Here is a 19476-nt window from a genome sequence, read left to right as displayed (position 1 = left end):
TTTCACACATAACATGCATACACTTTGCTAAATTGGGTACTCAACTTGATTTCAAAATGGATTGATTAATTTTTGAGTCCTTGTACATTTTAGTATATGCTATTTTTTATGTGTGAACTGCAAAAATACTCTTCTTAAGAGATATGATGGATAATAATGTTCAAATATTTTCTGTACTCATGCACCTGTTTATGGGTCACATAGTGTCAAGTTTGCATTTATTGAAAGAGAGAATATTTGTGTTCATGTGTAACCTCAATTTTTTTTTTTTTTTTTTGAGTTTGGTGTGTGTTTTTATTTATCCCCACCTCCTAAATTTTCCCCTAAACTGTTTTTCCCAAAACTTGTTTTGTTTTTCCTATTTTTGTAGGGGGAAGCTTGTTTTTAACCCTTGTTGTTCATAGGGAGAGTTGTCCTTATTTTCTATAGAGTTGAATTGTTTTGTGTTCCCTTATTTCTCTATTTTCTCTTGTCTTTTGTTGCGTATGTTTTTGTTTACTCTTTGTTTGAGTTGTCTTTGTCAATACGTGACAAAAAGGGGGAGAGTTAGATGAAATGTGGGAATATGTGGGAATCCTGTTTGTTTTGTTTAGGGGGAGTTGAAATTATTTTTGAAAGGGGGAGAAAATAAATTTTTTTATGTATCTAACTTAGGGGGAGAGTTAGTTTGCATATTTGTTATTTGCTTTAGTTTGTTTTTTTTTTCGTTTACTTGTATTTTCCACACATGCATTTATGTGTTTGTTGAGTGTTTTAGGAATATATAGGTTAATTCAGTAGTGGCTACTGTCTACACTAGCAACTGATAGATAGTAGTTAGGTTGAATTGTATTTTGGGCTATTTGTAACTTAATTTGAGCACTTCATGTTTGTGATGTGTTTTGTCACGGATTGTTAAAGGGAGAGTTTATTAAGTTTCTATATGATAATGATATATATTCTGCTTGCAATCCTCATGTGCACTTAACCAAATTATTTTATAGAATTTTCTTCCGCCTCCTGTGATTCTCCATGTAATTTTAGGCACCAGTATAAAGCTCTTCTAGAAAAGTTATGTGAGAAAACGTCAATGCTTAGCGATCAATGGGGGTAATAACATGATTATGTAACAAGCCCTTTTTATGTTTTTCCTGTGTTACATGTGGTCAAGAGTCATGATAGAAGGTCGTATATAAACTTTGAGGAATTAAATCAAAGGATAAAATAGACTTGATTTTAAGTTGAGGAATTAAATCAACATAATTGAAAGTTCAAGGACTAATAATAATATTGACACTATTAACGTACAGTAGAGGAGTAACCAAATTGAACTTTTCCTAGTACTTTAATAATTGTGAATTGAGCTTTATTTTAAGTATACCTACCTAAATTGTCCCATACTGGCTAGTCTCTTTTGTGAATTGTTTACGTATGTTGACCAATATACTATATACTTAGAGAGAAAAAAAGAGAGACAGACTCCATTTTTTCACTTCTTCGACCTGAAAAACGTGACTCTCATTGAAACATGGCAAAGAAACCTGTCAAGTACTACGTGGTACTTCTCAGTTCTCTCTATCTGTGTTAAATATTTATCAATGGGATTCTGAGTTTGTAGTGGGACTTAATTGGCAGGTGGACGCGTTCACTGAGTCAGCGTTCAAGGGGAACCCGGCAGCCGTATGTTTCTTAGAGGAAGAAGATCAAAGGGACGAGAAGTGGTTTCAACTGGTGGCAGCCGAGTTCAACATCTCCACTACGTGTTACTTGACTCAGCTCACTCACTCTGACTCACCCACTCCTCAGTTCCGTATCAGATGGTTCAGCCCTGTAGCTGAGGTATGTACTTTGGCTTGTAACTCATTGACAAAATAAAGAAATAGCAAATCAGATAAAAATAAATAAAAAAAAATAAAAATTTGTTGTGTATGTACGCATGCTACTTGTAGTTGGTAAAAAAGAAAGTAGAGAATTATAAAAAGAAAAGATATTTATTATTAATTTACTACTTTCTTGGGGAGGCTATATTAATTTTCCGCCCAAAAAAAGAAAAAGATATATTAGAATTTTGAAATTTGAAAGAAAAAGGAATTAGTTTAAAAAAAAAAAAAAAAAAAAAACAGTTCAGTGCGCCTTTGAATAGCTTTTTTATGAGGGCCACAAAAGTTCAGTTTATTTTATTATTATTAGTATTATTTAAAGAAAAAGACAATAATATATTTGTATCTAGAAAATATGGGACTTAAAGAAAATGTACATAAGTAAATAAGTTAAAAAGCTTAAAGTTGAAAGCTGAAAGCTAATCCAAATGGCTATTATGATAGATAAAAATTTGGCTTGCCAAGTAATATAGTTCTAGATAAAAATTTGAACTTTTTTATATTGTGACAGCATTATTTGCCCGTTTGACATATTGTGGGAATTAGAAAAATTGTAGAACTTTAGTAATAGAGATACTGTGATATACAACTTTAATGTTTTGTGTTTTCGTCAAATTACAATGAATAGTGTTTTAGGCCCTTAGGATTCGTATGGTTGGAAAGATGGAAAAGTGAAAAAATTATAAAATACTAATAGTGAATGATAGAGTTTTTTCCTCAAAAGTTCCAAATTTCAACTTTAGAGCTTTGAGGACCTCTTGAAAGAACTCTTTTAGAATTGGTAGACACCCCAATTTTTGGCTTAAAGTGCTTTTCAGCACAAAAAACACCAGACGGATCATATGATTTCGATTGGCATGCCATTTATGTTCATTATCAGTTAGATTTCATTTAAGGCTTAATCATAACTTGATCTATTTAAGATTGTTTATTTTCTTTTGGAATTCAATATCTTAAAATGATTTATTTGCATGTGAATCTTATAGCAGCCAAATGTTGATTAAAGAGTAATTGACACTGCAATGTTTGATAACCTTTTGCAGCTTCAGCTTTGTGGTCATGCCACATTGGCTGCTGCACACACAATCTTTACTTCTAGTTTTATGAATTCTAGCATTGTGGAATTTGTCACCGTATCCGGAATTGTGACTGCTAGAAGGGTTCCCGAAATCAAAACAATCGATGGTTTGAATTCTCAGAATGGCGAATCACATGAGAGCTTTCTTATTGAATTGAATTTTCCTACCACCCCAATGACTGATTTAAATTCTGCTGAGGTTTCAACAATTTCCAATGCCCTGAATGGTGCTTCTGTGATTGATATAAAGAGGACAACAGCTAAAGATGATATCGTTGTAATGCCTCCATACTTTTTCTCTTTGCTTAATATTTCTTTTACTCATAAGTTTTGAGTATCATATAGTAATATATGCATTTGAAAATTCCCTGAGAGAATATAATGTTGGCTTAACATGAATGATATGAACTATTGTGTGTATTGTTTTTGACCCAATTGAGAATCATGACTAGTCTTATCTGTTGACATGATCATTAGATTCGATGTATAATTGGTTGGAATATTTCTAACAACCTTTGTGTGCCTAAGTGATTCTCAAAGCAAAAGTGGCATCTTTTTGACTGACAGATGAAATTTTTGTTGAGTACTAGGAACTAAGATAATAGTCTTTTGCAGGTCATTCTCCCATCAGGACAAGCTGTTGAAGAACTACAGCCACAGTTTGATGCAATACGCAAATGTCCAGGAAGGGGGATAATTATTTCAGGGGTTGCTCCCCTAGGATCTGGATTTGACTATTACTATCGATATTTCGGCCCAAAATTTGGGATCAATGAGGTAAAATATTTGGTATCAAACAATGTAATGCTTTTCAAAAACTTGATGTTATAACTCAATTTCTAGATAACATTAGAAATCCTTTAGTTTCTGGGGTGCTACTAGAATTCAGAACTAAAAAAGGAAAGGGGAAAAAAGGTAACTCCTCTTTCGGTTATTGTCTAAAATTGAAATTGAACTAGTGGGGAGTCCTCTTACTTATCACTTCTCTTTTAGGATCCTGTAACTGGGAGTGCAAATTGTGCCTTAACACCATACTGGAGCAAAAAATTGGGGAAGTGCGATTTGATTGCTTATGCGGTATTCTTGCTATCTCTAGTGCATTGAAACTTATGTAATCTTTGTCTTCATTGTATAATTTACATTGTTTACTTTGTTCAGGCATCACCTAGAGGTGGAGTACTAAACATTCATTTAGACGAACAAAACCAAACAGTGCTTCTGCGAGGAAAAGCCATTACTGTCATGGAAGGGTCTCTTCTAGTTTAGAGATTTGGAGTTGAAACTCCATGTTTTGTTTTTTATACAATTGAAATAAATGGTTACTGGGTATAAGAATCACTTGGAATTGGAATTTGACTTTCAACTTATTACGTCATTCTGGGGGTGTTTGGTAATGTTATTCTAGTAATGTTGTTTGTATTTTTTAGAAATACGTGTGGGTGAAAAAGTGTATAAAAATACGTGTAATGTTATTTAAACACCGAAAATCGTTGTTTGAAATACATTACCAAACATCCCCTCTAATTATGTGGTTCACATTAAAAAAAATTGTATTTATCAAACTTATCTAATCTTTTTTTTTTTTTTTATAGAATACTAAATATTTTAACACACACGGGGAGAGAGGAGAAAGTCTTAAAGAAACTTACAGTAGTGTATATCTAAAAAAACCTAAACTTATCTAATCTTAATAGTTAACAGTAACATACAAAAAAAAAATGTATGCATTAGTCCATTAGAATTCTCCTTATAGACATACTCTATGTAAATGTTGATTTGGAACCATACAAGTAAATTTATTATAAAATAATAATAATAATAATAAAAGTGAGTATTAGACCAAGGTCCTTTAGTTTAAGGCTCTAATGAACAAGTGAATTGGTCTTAACAATGAGCCCAAATGGACTAAGAAAAAAGAGCCCAAATCCATTGGTTCACGATTTTGGGTTAAAGTAGTTTCTCAACTATATATATCAATGGGCTCTTGGTCGACTCTCTAGGCCTCTTTCCCCAAACATATTACATGTACAGTACTATCCTCCTGTTTAGTCTATGCTCAGCACAGCTAGTTACCGAAAAATTAATCGATTTTCAGAAGATTTTACATCAATGATAGTTAATGGGATTAAAGAAGCGACACAGCTGATTCCTTTCTTTTGCAAATTTTATTGTTTTTTGAAGTCTAGGAAGCACGGACACTCTCGTCATCGTATCATACCCATACCCGTCTCTGTTTTAGAAGTGTTAATAGTGATTGTCTTTCGTGTAACAAATCCTGATTTTCTTCCTCCATTAGGACTACTTTGTGCAAAACTTACACAACCATTTCCCCGTAGGAATTGCAAATGATCTTCTCCATCCAATAATTTAATCCAAAGATTTGCTTCAGGGGATCATACTGAGGATACTATCTTAATCCTCATGCCCTAAGTATTTATAGCTACAAATTTTGATGATATATTATATTACAAAAAATTTCAGGTTGTAGTTCAGGTGAAGTCCTTATAGTCACCAAATCTTTACTCATTAAACATAAGATTTCATCTTATACCAATTAATGCTTTCCTAATAGGCACCTAAAATTTCAATAGCAAAATGAAATCAGACACCATATTGACATTTAATTTGGATATAAATAAGATTCATGAAGATTTGATCATCGTTTTAACGACATTAGATCAATAATTAATTTCTAAATTAAGACAGGTATCATTTTTCGCCTTTATAAATATTGGCCTTTTTATTTCCTTCATATTGCAAGGAATTTCCGTCTGCCTTTTTGTTAAAATTCTTCATCACTTGCAAGAATTCCTGAGTATATCCTGACCCAACAACATAAGTAATTTGAAGGCAACAGAAGAGCTGTACTTGTATTTGGCTGTGAAGTTTTTGAAGCAACTTTTAATGGAGTAATGGAGTACTACCACCCACATGTAATGGACTCCCATATTGCTCCTCAGGTAGCTTGCCGAATGCTACAGGATTTAGATAATTGCATGGAATTTAGAAGTCTGGTTCATGAATTTTTCTCTTTAGTTCCTCTAGCATTAGTGTAAGGTTTTATTACATATTTTATGATAGTCATGTTGGTCCTCTAAGCAAGTCACAAGCTGCAAGACAACATTTTGTCCTTTTGTTTCTACTTAGCATACGATTTATAGTATAATATGTCATTTTTTTTTTTTTTAATCTTGTGTTAATTTTCTCCAATATATTTCACCATACAAAATTTAGGACTAAGGAATTAAGGATCCTTTTTAGTATATATATTAGTAAACGTTCACGTAATTATACATCCATGAGTGTATCTTTAGTACTATATAGTACCGATAGCTTTTATTTTCTTTTTTCCTTATAAGAAGTGGGGATGGAGTAATCCAAATTATCTCGATTGAGAAAACCGAGCAACATCATTGAGCTAGAAGGCTCTTCACTAATACCTTAAATTTTACTTCAAAGAAATTATATGATATAGGTTTTATTTGGTTGTTAAACTCTTATAAAATCTCCTTGAATGATTTTGTTACAGACTTACGTTTTCAGACTACCTTGTCTGAAATGTCAAAGGAGGGTGAGGCAATTGTTGTCAAAACTTCATGGTAACTTCAAGTTTTGGTTTTATTTAATGATTAAATTTTGTCAAAATTGCAAAACTGTAACATTTTATATATTATTTTGCTAGGAGTGTATTCTATTGAGGCTGATGGAGAATCCGGGAGAGTAAAAGTAACAACTGAAATAGATCCTCACACACTTGCTGACCGTCTTGAAGGAATATATAACAAAAGAGAGCTACCATGTGCAACAATGCATATTCCATCACCACACCCTGTGCCTAACCATAACACACATGTTGCAGCTACTAATAACCAAAATGGACAAGAGCAATTCAGAGATTTCCAAATAGCAGAACTTCAAGAATTGGCTAAACTTGAGAGGTTGAAAAACGTGGAGCTTGTTCAATCTAGGACATTGAAAATGACATTTAATGATTACAAAGAGGGTCACGCAAATGCATCTATTGGTGATGTTCAAAGTGAAAAGAAGGATGGGCCTAACCTTAAGCCTGCAAAAGCTGCTGGCTCAAGTCATTGTGAGGCTTCTTCTAGCTATGGTGGTGGTGGTGGTGGTGGCTGTGAAAATCTTAACTGTAATGCAATGAAAAACTTGCCCCATCATCATACTTTTAACATTGAATTCATTAAACCACCACCATCACCACCAAGCAATCATGTTCCACAGCCACAGGGATATGCACCACAAGGACAACCCCAAGGTCCTCCCACATCACAACCATTCAATGCTCACTATTCTGATGTGTCATGTGGTGACATGCAAAAATGCATAGTGATGTGAGTTGAGTTGAAAATAATTCACTTAATTTGAAACAGATATATTTTATGATTCACATTAAATATTACAAATTTAGAAATATATTAAATGCAACTTTATTTCAAATTTTAAATGATGTGGGATTATGTTACATTTTCGTTTCAAATTTTTACGCTTTGCTTGCTCATATATATAAGTTTCATGATATTTAAGAATTAAGTATTTCCTTCCCTCTAAATTTGTTAGTTAATCATAAAACTAATGAGATGTGTTTACTTATGAACTAGAATAAGGAATATGTGTATAAAAAAGTATTCGCTTCTTGATGTGAATCAAAAACTCCTGCTAGTATTCTGTTTTTAGTTCTAAGTATATATATTGGGATAGAATACTCGTATCAGTTTTGAATGATTATATATATCTAATTTTAGATGATGTGACATTATATATGGTTATATACTAACAAAAACAAATGGATTATTTTCATTTGAAAATCAAATAATTAAAAATCACCTTAAACTCTTAATGCCCATGAAAACTATATATAAAAAAATTGTCACTATAGTCGAATTGTCAAAGATTCGAAGTAGTCACAAAAAAGAACACAATGTTTATTCCAAGGGTCATCAGTAACCTTTTACGCTTGTAAAATAAAACGATGCTTAGAAAAATGAGGGGAAAAAAAAAGGAAACAATAAAATAAAACAAAAAAGGAAACAATCAAACCATAGTTGAAGTAGTCTTTAACATTCTTAAAGTCACTAGATATACAATAAATTACACTTTTTCACTTTAACTTTTACCCTAAGTACACTTAATCCCTGGAACAAAGAAAATGCATGACTGACCCCCAAAAGTTGTAACTTTGTTTCAAAATCACCCCGAACATCACTTTTGTTGTTAAGTATGATAGATTGAAACACCAATTTATACCTCTCCAAAACAGACAGTAAATAGATAAATTGGTAACTGTCGATAGTCTTTTTTAAATTAAAGAGTCGATCGTGCGTTACAATAGCTCAATAAGTGTAATCGAGGTCAAAGATTAGGGTAAAGGAAAGTGTAATTTTGCTTTAAAATGAAAGGGTGCTTAGAGAAAAATGAGAAAAAACAAAAAATGAAACAGTATAGACACAAAAGGGTGCTTAGGCTTATTTGAATGTGGTTGTGTATTTGTAACTGAAGTAAAAGTGAAGTCAGCACAAGTGGTTCCCTAGAGCAAAAGAAAGGAGGTGAATTCGAGTTTGGTTGATTCAAGATCAAACTGTAAAAGATTATCCTCCATTTGATACCCTTTAATCACAATCGATGTCTTCATAGAAAGACCACCATTCATAAACCCCAAGCACCACAAGTCAGCATCATCCCTTGTAGTCCTAACCATTGAATTCGACCCAGTAATCCTCCAAACAACATCGGGTCTATGCATAACGAGATCAATGGTTGGGACGCTCGGTCCCATAGGTGTAGTTGTGACATCCTTTGCTTAATTCATAGAACAAATCGAATGACAAAGTAAGGTCTGCTACAGAGGTTAGGTTAAAAGCTGAGGAGGCTTCACTAACAAACACCTTTCTGAATTCAATGTATATATAATTACTTAGGGATGTGTTAAAGAAGAATTAAGCACAAAATTTTTTCTCAGTAAAACTAACTACAATGTTGTTTTAATTTAGAGACTATTCAAACCGTGAAGCTATTCTTGACTACTTGTATAGTTTTATCAAAACTCTAGAGATATACAGGTATTTTCTTACACTGAGACCTAATATGAAACATGGTCTAACACTACAACAAAAAATGTTTATTACAACAAAAAAATTGTTGTGATAACATCAAAGTCATTGCAATAGTTTATGCAAAGTGTTGCAATAAAATTTGAGGTAATAGGTTTGTGTTAAAAAAATCTCATTGCAATAAACTTTAAATATTTTAATGACAATTTTAATGTAGTACTATATTTGCTGTTACAATAAACAATTTACTACTTCAAATATATTGTAGCAATAGACAATAATTTCACGAATTTTATTGTAATAGATTGCAAATAATTGAAAAAATAATTTTGGTTAAGTTATTGCAACAATATATTCATTATAATAGATAATTGTTTCATATTTTTTCATTATTATAGATTGTAAAATAATTGGTATTAGATTATTGTAATAATATATTCGTTGCAATTTCATGTTTATTATTGCAATAGATTGTAAAATAATTGATATTTAGTTATTGCAATAGATTAAAAAATCATTTTAACTTTTTCTTAAGTTAAATTTATTACATTTTTTTTTTTTTTACTGAATAGGTTAAATTTATTATACTTAATAAATGCTTTTAAGACAACAATATTGACATCACTTTATTGAAAATACAAAAAATTTAACCTATTTAGAAGGAGATCCTCAGGAGCAGCTTAAAGCATTTTTCACCAGTGGCAAAAAGCATGCCCTTGGATATGGTGTGAACGACCACCTTGACCGTTGGTGGAAAAGACTAGAGGTTAATCCAGGAGAGCAAATCAGAGACACGTTTGTTAATTTTTTTAATGAACATCTTGGCGGGTGAGGTGTTTTCCCCAGGGCTTGAGAAAGCCCGAGTAGAGAGGAGGAGATGGGGAGGAGAAGATGGGATGGGATAGAATGGAGCAGGTGGAGCAAGCCATGGCTTGAGAGGAGGAGCGGTAGTGGTGGTAGTGGTGGTGGTGGTGGTGGTAGGAGCAGAAAGAAGCGGATGGGGTGGTGATCAATGTAGAGAGAAAGAATTGATATAATATTAACTAGTGTAATTTTTTAATCCAAGAAATTCGATTTCTAATGTACAGTAGCCCATCAGGTTTGATGGGCTACTGTTTATGAGCCAAAAATAAAATGCAGGTTTACCGAATCTGCTGGAACATGAACAGTGCACAGATTCTCCAAATTTTAGCTAATATACCCGGCTACATACATTGTTGGAAATACTCTTATTAGTAGTAATCAATTATTTAGCGCTGCCAATGATTTCTTTTTTAATTTATCAAGAAGGCCATGTTAAAAAATACCAAAGAAACAAAAGGGTAATTAAGGAAAAAAGATAAAAATTAAAAATACAAAAGATACAAAAAGTTGTAACTTAGAGTTGGAATATGATCACTCTATTTGACTATGCGTTTACTAGAAGTCGATGTAAAATTAAAGTTGGCACATGTGGTCCCTTTAACCAAAATTGATGAGCTAAATCCCAATCTCTTTGATTCAAGATCAAATTGTAGAAGATTATCCTCCAATTGATGCCCACCAATCACGACTGAAGTTCTTGCATGGGGTCCACCATCCACAAACCCCAAACACCACACGTCAGCATCGCTCCTCTCAATCCTAACCATCGAATTAGACCCAAAAACCCTCCAAAACACATCATCACTTTGCATCACGAGATCGACGGTCGGGACAGCCGGTCCCACGCGAGTACTCATGATATCTTTTCCAGCATAGCACACACCGAATGGCTCAACGGTATTTGCCGTTACCGTTAAGTTCAAACCCAGGGCTTCCTTTACAAACAGATCATTAAAAGCTTTGTAAATGGACGTCTCTAACACCGTGTAGGGATCAACGGTGCTGATCTTGGTCCCACCAAAACCGTTCTCATCAACGGTCAGGAGCGAGGCATTGATGGGAACAGCTTTTCCGTTGACTTTGATCAAAGTCAAACCTATGAAATACTCATCAGACGGCTGTAAATAGTACGTGATCACAGTACTCCCAACCGGGTTGAGAATGAGAGGAGTGTAAATAAGCGACTTGGAAAGGTCAATTTTGGAGTTGAAAAAGTAGGGCCCACTCGAACCCAAGAAGACCGGGCCGGGTAAAGACCGCGAACCAGACAAGCAAAGCGCAAAATAGCGAGGCAGAGAGAGGGATCTGCTAACCTGCACCGGGAGCGAGAAATTGGACCGGCCCAGTGCGGCCAAACCGGCGACCCCTTTGGCGAGGCCCTGGAGGAGGGAGGTTTGGGAACAGGAGAAGAGGAAGTCGGGGACGAGTCCACCGAGCTGACTCAACTGAGTGGACCCGTCGGTTGTGGGCAGAGCGAGGGAGTCGAGGAGCGCGTTGGTGAGCGTGGCTTTGCGAGTGAGTGGGTTTTCGGGGAAGAGGGCGCAGGTGTCGTTGGCGCAGGCGGGGTCGGGGCCGGGGGGGCTGTAGTAGTTGGAGCAGGCGAGGGAGTGGAGGGAAGAGCAGAGAGAGGAGTTGCAGGGGACGTGGGAGAAGGTGGAGGAAGTGTAGTTTTGGTAGCAGTCGAGCCAGGAGAAGGAGGCGCCGAGGTGGAGGAGTAGCTTGGTGGGTTGGAGCGGGGTTTTGAGGTGTGCTTGGATGGTGTATTGGTGGGTTGTGTGGTCTTTTGTAATGGGTGCTAGTAGAGCTGTTTGGTGAGAGAGGACAAAAACAAGTGAGAAAGTGAGAACAAGGAAAGGAAGAAGAAACATTGTTGACAGAGAAGAGAAACTATAGGAAGGAGGAGTTTGCACGCGGTGAACTGGTGAATGGTGATAGAAATCATATCAGCAGTTTTGGGTGAATATGGATGCGTGAGATGAACCTTGGAATGCTGGAAAGGTGCTACTGTTAACTGTTGGGCAATAAATTATTCGATCACTTACAAAATGGCTAAGTTAAGGGCATGTTTGGGTAAGGAATTTTCGTCACTCAATTTCCATCACTCATCACTCAATTTTTCACATCTGTTTGCCTTCATCACTCAGTTTTCATCACTCACTATTTTTCACACTATTTGGAGGGCCCACACCTGTCACGGTACAGTGTTTTTTTTTTTTTTTTCCCTCCTGGGTTGGCTGTTCGGTCTGGTTTTTTTTTTTTTTTTTTCACTAAGTTTGGTGAGTCTAGGTACTTAAAAAAAAAAAAAAAAAAAAAAAAAAAAGCCAACGCCAACCCAGAAAAGAAAAAGAAAAAAAAGAGAAAGCCAACGCCAACCAAAAAAAAAAAAAAACAAACAAACAGCCAACGCCAACCCAGAAAAGAAAAAGAAAAAGGAAAAAAAAAAAAGTCAAAAGGTAGTCAAAAGTTGCGGCTGTGGGTCCCTCATGTGTGTTTATTTACGGAAATGCCATTGAGTTATGAGTTATGGAAACTGAAAACAGCCTTTTGTTTTCAGTTTCCATAACTCATAACTCAAAAATCAGAGAATTGAGTGATGGAAACAGAGTTATGGAAACAGAGTTATCGTTTAGCCAAACAACCTTTTTGCTATGGGTCCCACCATTTTTGAGTTATGAGTTATGGAAACTGAGAATTGAGTTATCAAAAAACTCAATCCAAACGGCCCCTAAATGTTTCCCCAATTTTGTTTGCACTCACCAGCAACTACATCAGATGAAAAAAAAAAAAAAAAAAAAAAAAAAAAAACCTACATCAGATGGGGAATAATTAAAAAAATACAATATCTTTCTGCAAATTACAACTAATTCTAGCAAGTGCATGAGCACTTCTATTTGCCTCCTTAAATACATGCTTTACTGTGTTACTTTTTTATTATTATTATTTCATTTCTGGGTCATGTAAACAAAATTAAATTTTTTGGGGGAAATTTCAATTACTTAGTGATTGGATTAAAATTTAAATTGTTTATATGTGAGTTGAAATTTGAAATTTTTTATATTTTTTATTTTAGAATACTAAGTATTTAACACACATAGAAAAATGAGAGAAGGTTTTAAAAAAACTGACAGTGGTGTATATCCAAAAAAATTTAAAATTTTTCCATTTCAAGTTAGCTCAATTAGATTTCTATAACTCACTTTTGTTAAAAACATAACTAAATATGTAATTTTGCTCCACTTTTATGTCTCTCTAATCTCTCTCTAATATATATATATATATATATATATATATATAAGATCAAATAAAATAAAAAATAATCTAGCAGAACACTTGCATCATGAGATTTTAAACCATAGATAGTTATTTTAAATTTTGGTCAAATCTCAGGTGGGAAAAATGTCAAATTTTAAATCATGAATAGGCAACTTAAATTTTAGTCAAATCACAGGTAGGTAAATTGTAATTTGCCCAAAAAAATTTTCTTATTTTTCTATAAAATATTTTTAAAAAGAGTCATGCTAACGAGTGCCCTTAGAGCATTAATTAACAATCTATTTTAGAAAAATTTTGACATCACTTTTATAGGAAAGGAAAATTATTAGGTACTCCTAGAGTACCATAAATGCGTACTCCCTCATCTCACATGAATAGTAGGTCCCACCATGAATTTAATTAGTGAGACCCACCATTTATGTGAGAGGAGGGAGTACGCATTTATGATACTTCGGAAGTACACAATAATTTCCCTGAAAAGAAATGAAAAAAGTTGTCTAAACATTATTATTTTTTTTCCCCATAAAAATTTTCTTTAAATGGATTATTAACAAATACCTTAAAAGCATTCGTTAACATTTCTCTTTTAAAAATAGCTTTTAAATTAATACCTTTAAAGCATTCAATAACATTTTTTTCCTTTCTTTTTTTAGTGTTAAAGATTAAAATATATAGGGTTATAAATGAATTAAGTTCTTTGTGAATAACTCAAGCTCTGTTCAGGAAAAAACTTATTTATATTTGTTTGTTTAGAAAATAAGTCAAGTTTAAGTCTTAAGTTTATACTCGATTATTAAATGAGCCAAACTCAAAAATATAGTAATGTTTTCACAAACAAGCTCATGAACATGAGAGCTCGATTTAACTATATATAATATTATATTATATATGTATACTTGTCTAAAAATATATTAATATATACTTGAAATTGGATTCTATAAGTTTTTTTAATAGATCCATATGATATTAAATTATTATTTATAGTTTCTTAATGATACAAAAAAATCTTTTTGTAATAAAAATTTATAAAATTGTGAAGAGGTAAATCATTTTAGTCATAGTTTCTCAATATATAGGAAAATAATAAGTTAGTCAAGTAGTTTGTAGACAAACTCGAGCTTGCTCGACAAGAATATGAGCAAAGTTTGAATATAAAATCTTATTTGGTAATGAGGTTAAGCTCAGCTTGTGTTCAAAAATAATAATAATAAATAAATGTGGGGCCTAATAATTTATGGGTTAGGCCCATTTGCTCGTGGGGAGTCCAACGGCCCAAGCCGAGGAAGGCTATGGCCCAAGTTCAATAATATAAAGCACAAGATAGCCTTGGGATACAGCCAGAGACAATTCAGTCCTCGGTAGACCCAAAGTCCCACCGGAAGGAGGGGCAATAACGGTATAGGGCCAACTTGAAAGAAAATCTAAAATATCCAGGGAAAGCTACCTTTACTGCCATTCAATACTCTGCACCTGACAGAGCAGTATTCTTCGGCTTTTACAACCACCCCCAACGACTTTGGGTATGGGCTGATGGGACAAGTATCAGACTTGGAAAGGTTGGCCCTACACATGGACGAAGGACAGTAAACGCAGGCTAGTATAAAAAGAAACGAAAGTAATTTCTGATAGAGGCTAGGAAAAATGGCCAAAAACCAGAACCTCCCAGCCCACCTCCAGGAGAAAGGCTCCAGGGGTGAAAACAACTTAACCATGTATGAACACCACGAAAAACCCACCGCCTGGTGACCAAGGCCTAGCCTTTCAAACCCACGCTCTACAAATGATATTGTTTGGGCCTTTTTACGTGCGAACCCAACGCTGTTACGATTCGTTACAAATCGTGTCCTTATAATTGGCGCCGTCTGTGGGAAAGGCTTGTGTGTTGGCATAGGCGGTAGGTCGAGAGAGTTCTTTTGTCATTTCTAGCAACTGGTTATAGAGTTTTAGTGTAAAGTTCCGCTAAGGGCTATGCTTCTTGACTAGGGGCTACGCTTGGTAGTGTTAATCGCACGAATAATTCTAGGGGCTTGGCTGAAGAGTTAACTCCCCTAAAGCCAAGGTCCCATGCAAAGAGAAAACTGGGTTTTGGACAGAACCAAGGCATTGCATGGTCCTCGGACTCAAGCCTATGGGGAAACCAACTACTTGGATGAGAAAACTGAGTTTTGGACAGAACCAAGGCATTGCATGGTCCTCGGACTCAAACCTATGGGGAAACCAACTACTTAGATGAGAAAATTGATTTTTGGACAGAACCAAGGCATTGCATGGTTCTCGAACTCAAGCCTATAGGGAAACCAACTACTTAGATGAGAAAACTGAGTTTTGGACAGAACCAAGGTATTGCATGGTCCTCGGACTCAAGCCTATGGGGAAACCAACTACTTGGATGAGAAAACTGAGTTTTGGACAGAACCAAGGCATTGAACTCAATGGGGAAACCAACTACAGTTTTGGACAGAACCAAGGCATTGCATGGTCCTCGGACTCAAACCTATTGGGAAACCAACTACTTAGATGAGAAAACTGAGTTTTGGACAGAACCAAGGCATTGCATGGTCATTGGACTCAAGCCTATGTGGAAACCAACTACTTAGATGAGAAAACTGAGTTTTGGACAGAACCAAGGCATTGCATGGTCTTCGGACTCAAGCCTATGGGGAAACCAACTACTTGGATGAGAAAATGACAAGGAGAAAACTGAGTTTTGGACAGAACCAAGGCATTGCATGGTCCTCGGACTCAAGCCTATGGAGAAACCAACTACTTAGATGAGAAAACTGAGTTTTGGACAGAACCAAGGCATTGCATGATCCTCGGACTCAAGCCTATGGGGAAACCAACTACTTAGATGAGAAAACTGAGTTTTGGACAGAACCAAGGTATTGCATGGTCCTCGGACTCAAGCCTATGGGGAAACCAACTACTTGGATGAGAAAACTGAGTTTTGGACAGAACCAAGGCATTGCATGGTCCTCGGACTCAAGCCTATGGGGAAACCAACTACTTGGATGAGAAAAAGATTGAGTTTCGTAAGGTTGGCTACTTAATAAAAATTCTAAGTTACTCAATCCTCGACTTAAAAACTGTAAAAGGTTAATGCCAATAAGAGCGTTAAGAAGATGGTGAAACACCCCACTATTCAGTAGCCTAGGGGGGCTGTTCATTTTTCGGGTGATATGTCTTCGAATGATTACTTCCTACACCGCATTGAGCATTCAGTTATCATCTCAGCTAGTTTTGGGGTAAGTATCGTTTTTCACAGGTCGGCATTATTGTGCCAAACAACTCTATTAAAGTTATGGTGATATCTCTTTCTTAGCAAGTATTTTGGCCCTAGGTGTCATTAATTCAAATACTATATTACTGTGCCAAATAGCACTTGCAAATACATAATAGCGCCTTTCTCTTTGATAAGGGATTATGGCCCCAAATATTGTACTCTAAAGTCGGCGGTATTGTGCCAGGCCGACTCAGTAGACCCATCATAATGTCCTTTCTTTTCCTGTCTAATGGGAGTTTCAGCCCTAAGTATCATTTGTTTGATTCAGTATTATTAAGTCGGATTGTTTTTATAAACACAGAGCAAGATCTTTCTATTAACTGGGACTTTGGTCCTAGACGTCGGTCACGGTTTAAAAATAAAAAGAATTCACAAAGATTGTATGTCTATTCATTGCGTTATCATTTCGGAAATATAGAGATAGAACATGTGAAGTAAAGTGATACCAATTTTTATTAATATAAAGATGTATTACAACGTACAAAGAGGGGCTTAAACAAGCCTATACAAAAGGTGGATTGCCAAAACAATAAAAAAAATAAAAATAAAAATAAAAAATAAAAAAACAAACAAACAACAATACAGATAAGTAAACAGTCAGATGTCCTTTTAAACTCGTCTCCGAAATCCTTCCAAACTCTGCTTCAGTGGCGCCCATATCGAGAGAAGGACCTTCTTCAGAAGAAGATGGAGGAGATGAATGAAGAAGATGGAGGAGATGAATGAAAAGAAGGAGGAGAAGAAGAGGGAAGAGATGAAAAGAAAGAAAAAGGAGCAAAAGAGGGAGAAGGAAAAGCACCAGGATGGATCTGGTGGTGGAAAGAAGAAGAAAGAGAGGCAAAAGGAGGCATCAATGAACGAAAAGAGGAAGAAGCAGGGGCACTTAGTCCCTGCCTCAGTCCTGACTCCTAACACACTGGTGCCATGTTAGATATGCTCATGAGAGAGTGGTTGGTACTGATAATGGGTGTCCTCGACTTAGTCACATCGAAGGTTTGACGTAATGAGCCCCTGCTTCGGATTTTGGCTGAAAGGAAGGTGAGACAGATTTTAAGTCTTCGCCATCCATGCCCTGACCGAGCCATTACGAGCTTTATTGGAACGTGGTGTTTACGGGAGGGGGGGTATGGTTCCTTCATTATTCGTTGTTATGGTGAGCGTATTATGATTTAGTGTATAACTAGTGGATAAAGTAAACGCTAAAGGAGGCTAAGGAAATCAGATCTCAGAAGGATAAAAAGAGTCTCTGTACGAGAGCGATAGCCTCCTACTTGTCTTCTTATAGGAAGGGCAAAATGGAAGGTATTAAATTTACCCAGGTTTCCAAGAGAATCTGTAAACAAAGATGTATCCATTCCACTTCCCCACCTCATCAAACAAACCGTCGAATTTAAATAGTCTCGTAAATAGAAGTCATTAAAAGCGCGTTTTGGATAACCAAACGGCGAGAATGCGTTAGGAGTAAAATCAAAAGAATGTCTCGTAGACCGGTACATTTCCTGGGCAGATGGAGAATCGCCAGCATTAGTGAAAGGCCGAATTAAATGAGCCATAATAGAGGCTCGATATTACCAAAACCCCCCTTTCCAACCAAGAGGTCGGACAACAGGGTTTTGAGGGGCTATTGTGGGGCCTAATAATTTATGGGCCAGACCCATTTGCCCGTGAAGAGTCCAACAGCCCAAGCAGAGGAAAGCTATGGCCCAAGTTCAATAATATAAAGTACAAGATAGCCTTAGGATACAGCCAGGGACAATTCAGTCCTCGGCAGACCCAAAGTCCCACCAGAAGGAGGGGCAATAACGGTATAGGGCCAACTTGAAAGAAAATCTAAAATATCTAGGGAAAGTTACCTTTACTGCCATTCAATACTCTGCACCTGACAGAGCATATTCTTCGGCTTTTACAACCACCCCCAACGACTTTGGGTATGGGCTGATGGGACAAGTATCAGACTTGGAAAGGTTGGCCCTACACGTGGACGAAGGACAGTGAACGCAAGCTAGTATAAAAAGAAACGAAAGTAATTTCTGATAGAGGCTGGGAAAAATGGCCAAAAACCAGAACCTCCCAACCCACCTCCAGGAGAAAGGCTCCAGGGGTGAAAACAACTTAACCATGTATGAACACCACGAAAAACCCACCGCTTGGTGACCAAGGCCTAGCCTTTCAAACCCACGCTCTACAAATGATATTGTTTAGGTCTTTTTACGTGCGAACCCAACGCTGTTACGGTTCGTTACAAATCGTGTCCTTACAATAAACATATTTAAACTTTTAATACTCAATTCAACTCAGCTCAACTCATTTACTGCCCTAAAAATAGAGAGAAGTTCTACGTCCACATCATTTTCACAACAAATCATAGGTAATTAGTTGTTATTGGTTCAAATTTGAATCTACCACCGAGATTACTTTTTTGTCCCAACAATAACAACCTACCATTTAAGATTTGTTATGAAAATATTGTAAAAATAATATGGACATAGCATTTCTCAAAAAGATATATTTGATTGCTCTATGTTAAAAAGAAATATTACCTTTCCCTTGCTCATGTCTTTTCCCTTAATATTTGTTAGTTAATCCCAAAATTTAACCTGTATCCACTTGTGGAACAAAATATGGAATGTGTATCAAATTATACACTTCTTGATGATACATAAATTGGGAAAGGACTGAGTTCATTGTTTCTGTGTATTAGATTTGTTAAGATGGGAACATGTGGCAAAAGTTTGACATATGTCAGCATTCCAATGGATTTAATGCACAGGGCCCAAACTGATTCTCACATAAACCAATAAAATATTTTTTTTGTCACAAGTACAAAAACCTTCTGAAAATTTGGGAAGTGAGTTTCATTTTAAAATTTCAGCTTAAGCTTTGTCCTATCATATCTAATTTTAGATGAGGTGACTGTGACACTACTATATACAATGATATGTGCAATTTTCATTTTAAAAAAACAAATAAAATGACAATAAACCTCTTAATACCCATAGGAAAAGGAAACTGTCAAACTATAGTCGAACCAGTGTTTAAATAACAAAATAT

The 19476-nt window shown here is 35.5% G+C and overlaps 2 protein-coding genes across 2 annotated transcripts; one reads left to right on the top strand and one right to left on the bottom strand.

Annotated features, from left to right (window-relative positions):
• Positions 1 to 1397: 1397 nt before the first annotated feature.
• On the top strand, positions 1398 to 4312 carry LOC115971983 (uncharacterized isomerase BH0283-like). Its single transcript, XM_031092113.1, has 6 exons — positions 1398 to 1537; positions 1615 to 1818; positions 2903 to 3214; positions 3553 to 3714; positions 3931 to 4014; positions 4096 to 4312. The coding sequence occupies exons 1-6, from the start codon at positions 1508 to 1510 to the stop codon at positions 4201 to 4203; spliced, it is 900 nt and encodes a 299-aa protein (XP_030947973.1). The 5' UTR covers positions 1398 to 1507; the 3' UTR covers positions 4204 to 4312.
• Positions 4313 to 10320: 6008 nt separating this feature from the next.
• LOC115972253 (probable aspartic proteinase GIP1) lies at positions 10321 to 11865 on the bottom strand. The gene has a single exon (XM_031092467.1). It carries the CDS (start codon positions 11735 to 11737, stop codon positions 10406 to 10408), a length of 1332 nt encoding a protein of 443 aa, XP_030948327.1. The 5' UTR covers positions 11738 to 11865; the 3' UTR covers positions 10321 to 10405.
• Between the last annotated feature and the right edge of the window lie 7611 nt (positions 11866 to 19476).

Source organism: Quercus lobata, chromosome 12 (genome assembly GCF_001633185.2).
Source record: "Quercus lobata isolate SW786 chromosome 12, ValleyOak3.0 Primary Assembly, whole genome shotgun sequence".
Classification (NCBI taxonomy): Eukaryota; Viridiplantae; Streptophyta; class Magnoliopsida; order Fagales; family Fagaceae; genus Quercus; species Quercus lobata.
Note: the sequence above shows the minus strand (reverse complement) of the source record. Positions and strands in the feature narration are given on the sequence as shown.

Excerpts from the sequence above, each read along its gene's own strand:
- LOC115971983 (XM_031092113.1), top strand. The coding sequence starts at position 1,508 with ATGGCAAAGAAACCTGTCAAGTACTACGTG. Across the intron at positions 3,215-3,552 it reads CAGCTAAAGATGATATCGTT|GTCATTCTCCCATCAGGACA; the intron begins GTAATGCCTCCA and ends AGTCTTTTGCAG. Across the intron at positions 4,015-4,095 it reads GCGATTTGATTGCTTATGCG|GCATCACCTAGAGGTGGAGT; the intron begins GTATTCTTGCTA and ends TACTTTGTTCAG.
- LOC115972253 (XM_031092467.1), bottom strand. The coding sequence starts at position 11,737 with ATGTTTCTTCTTCCTTTCCTTGTTCTCACTTTCTCACTTGTTTTTGTC.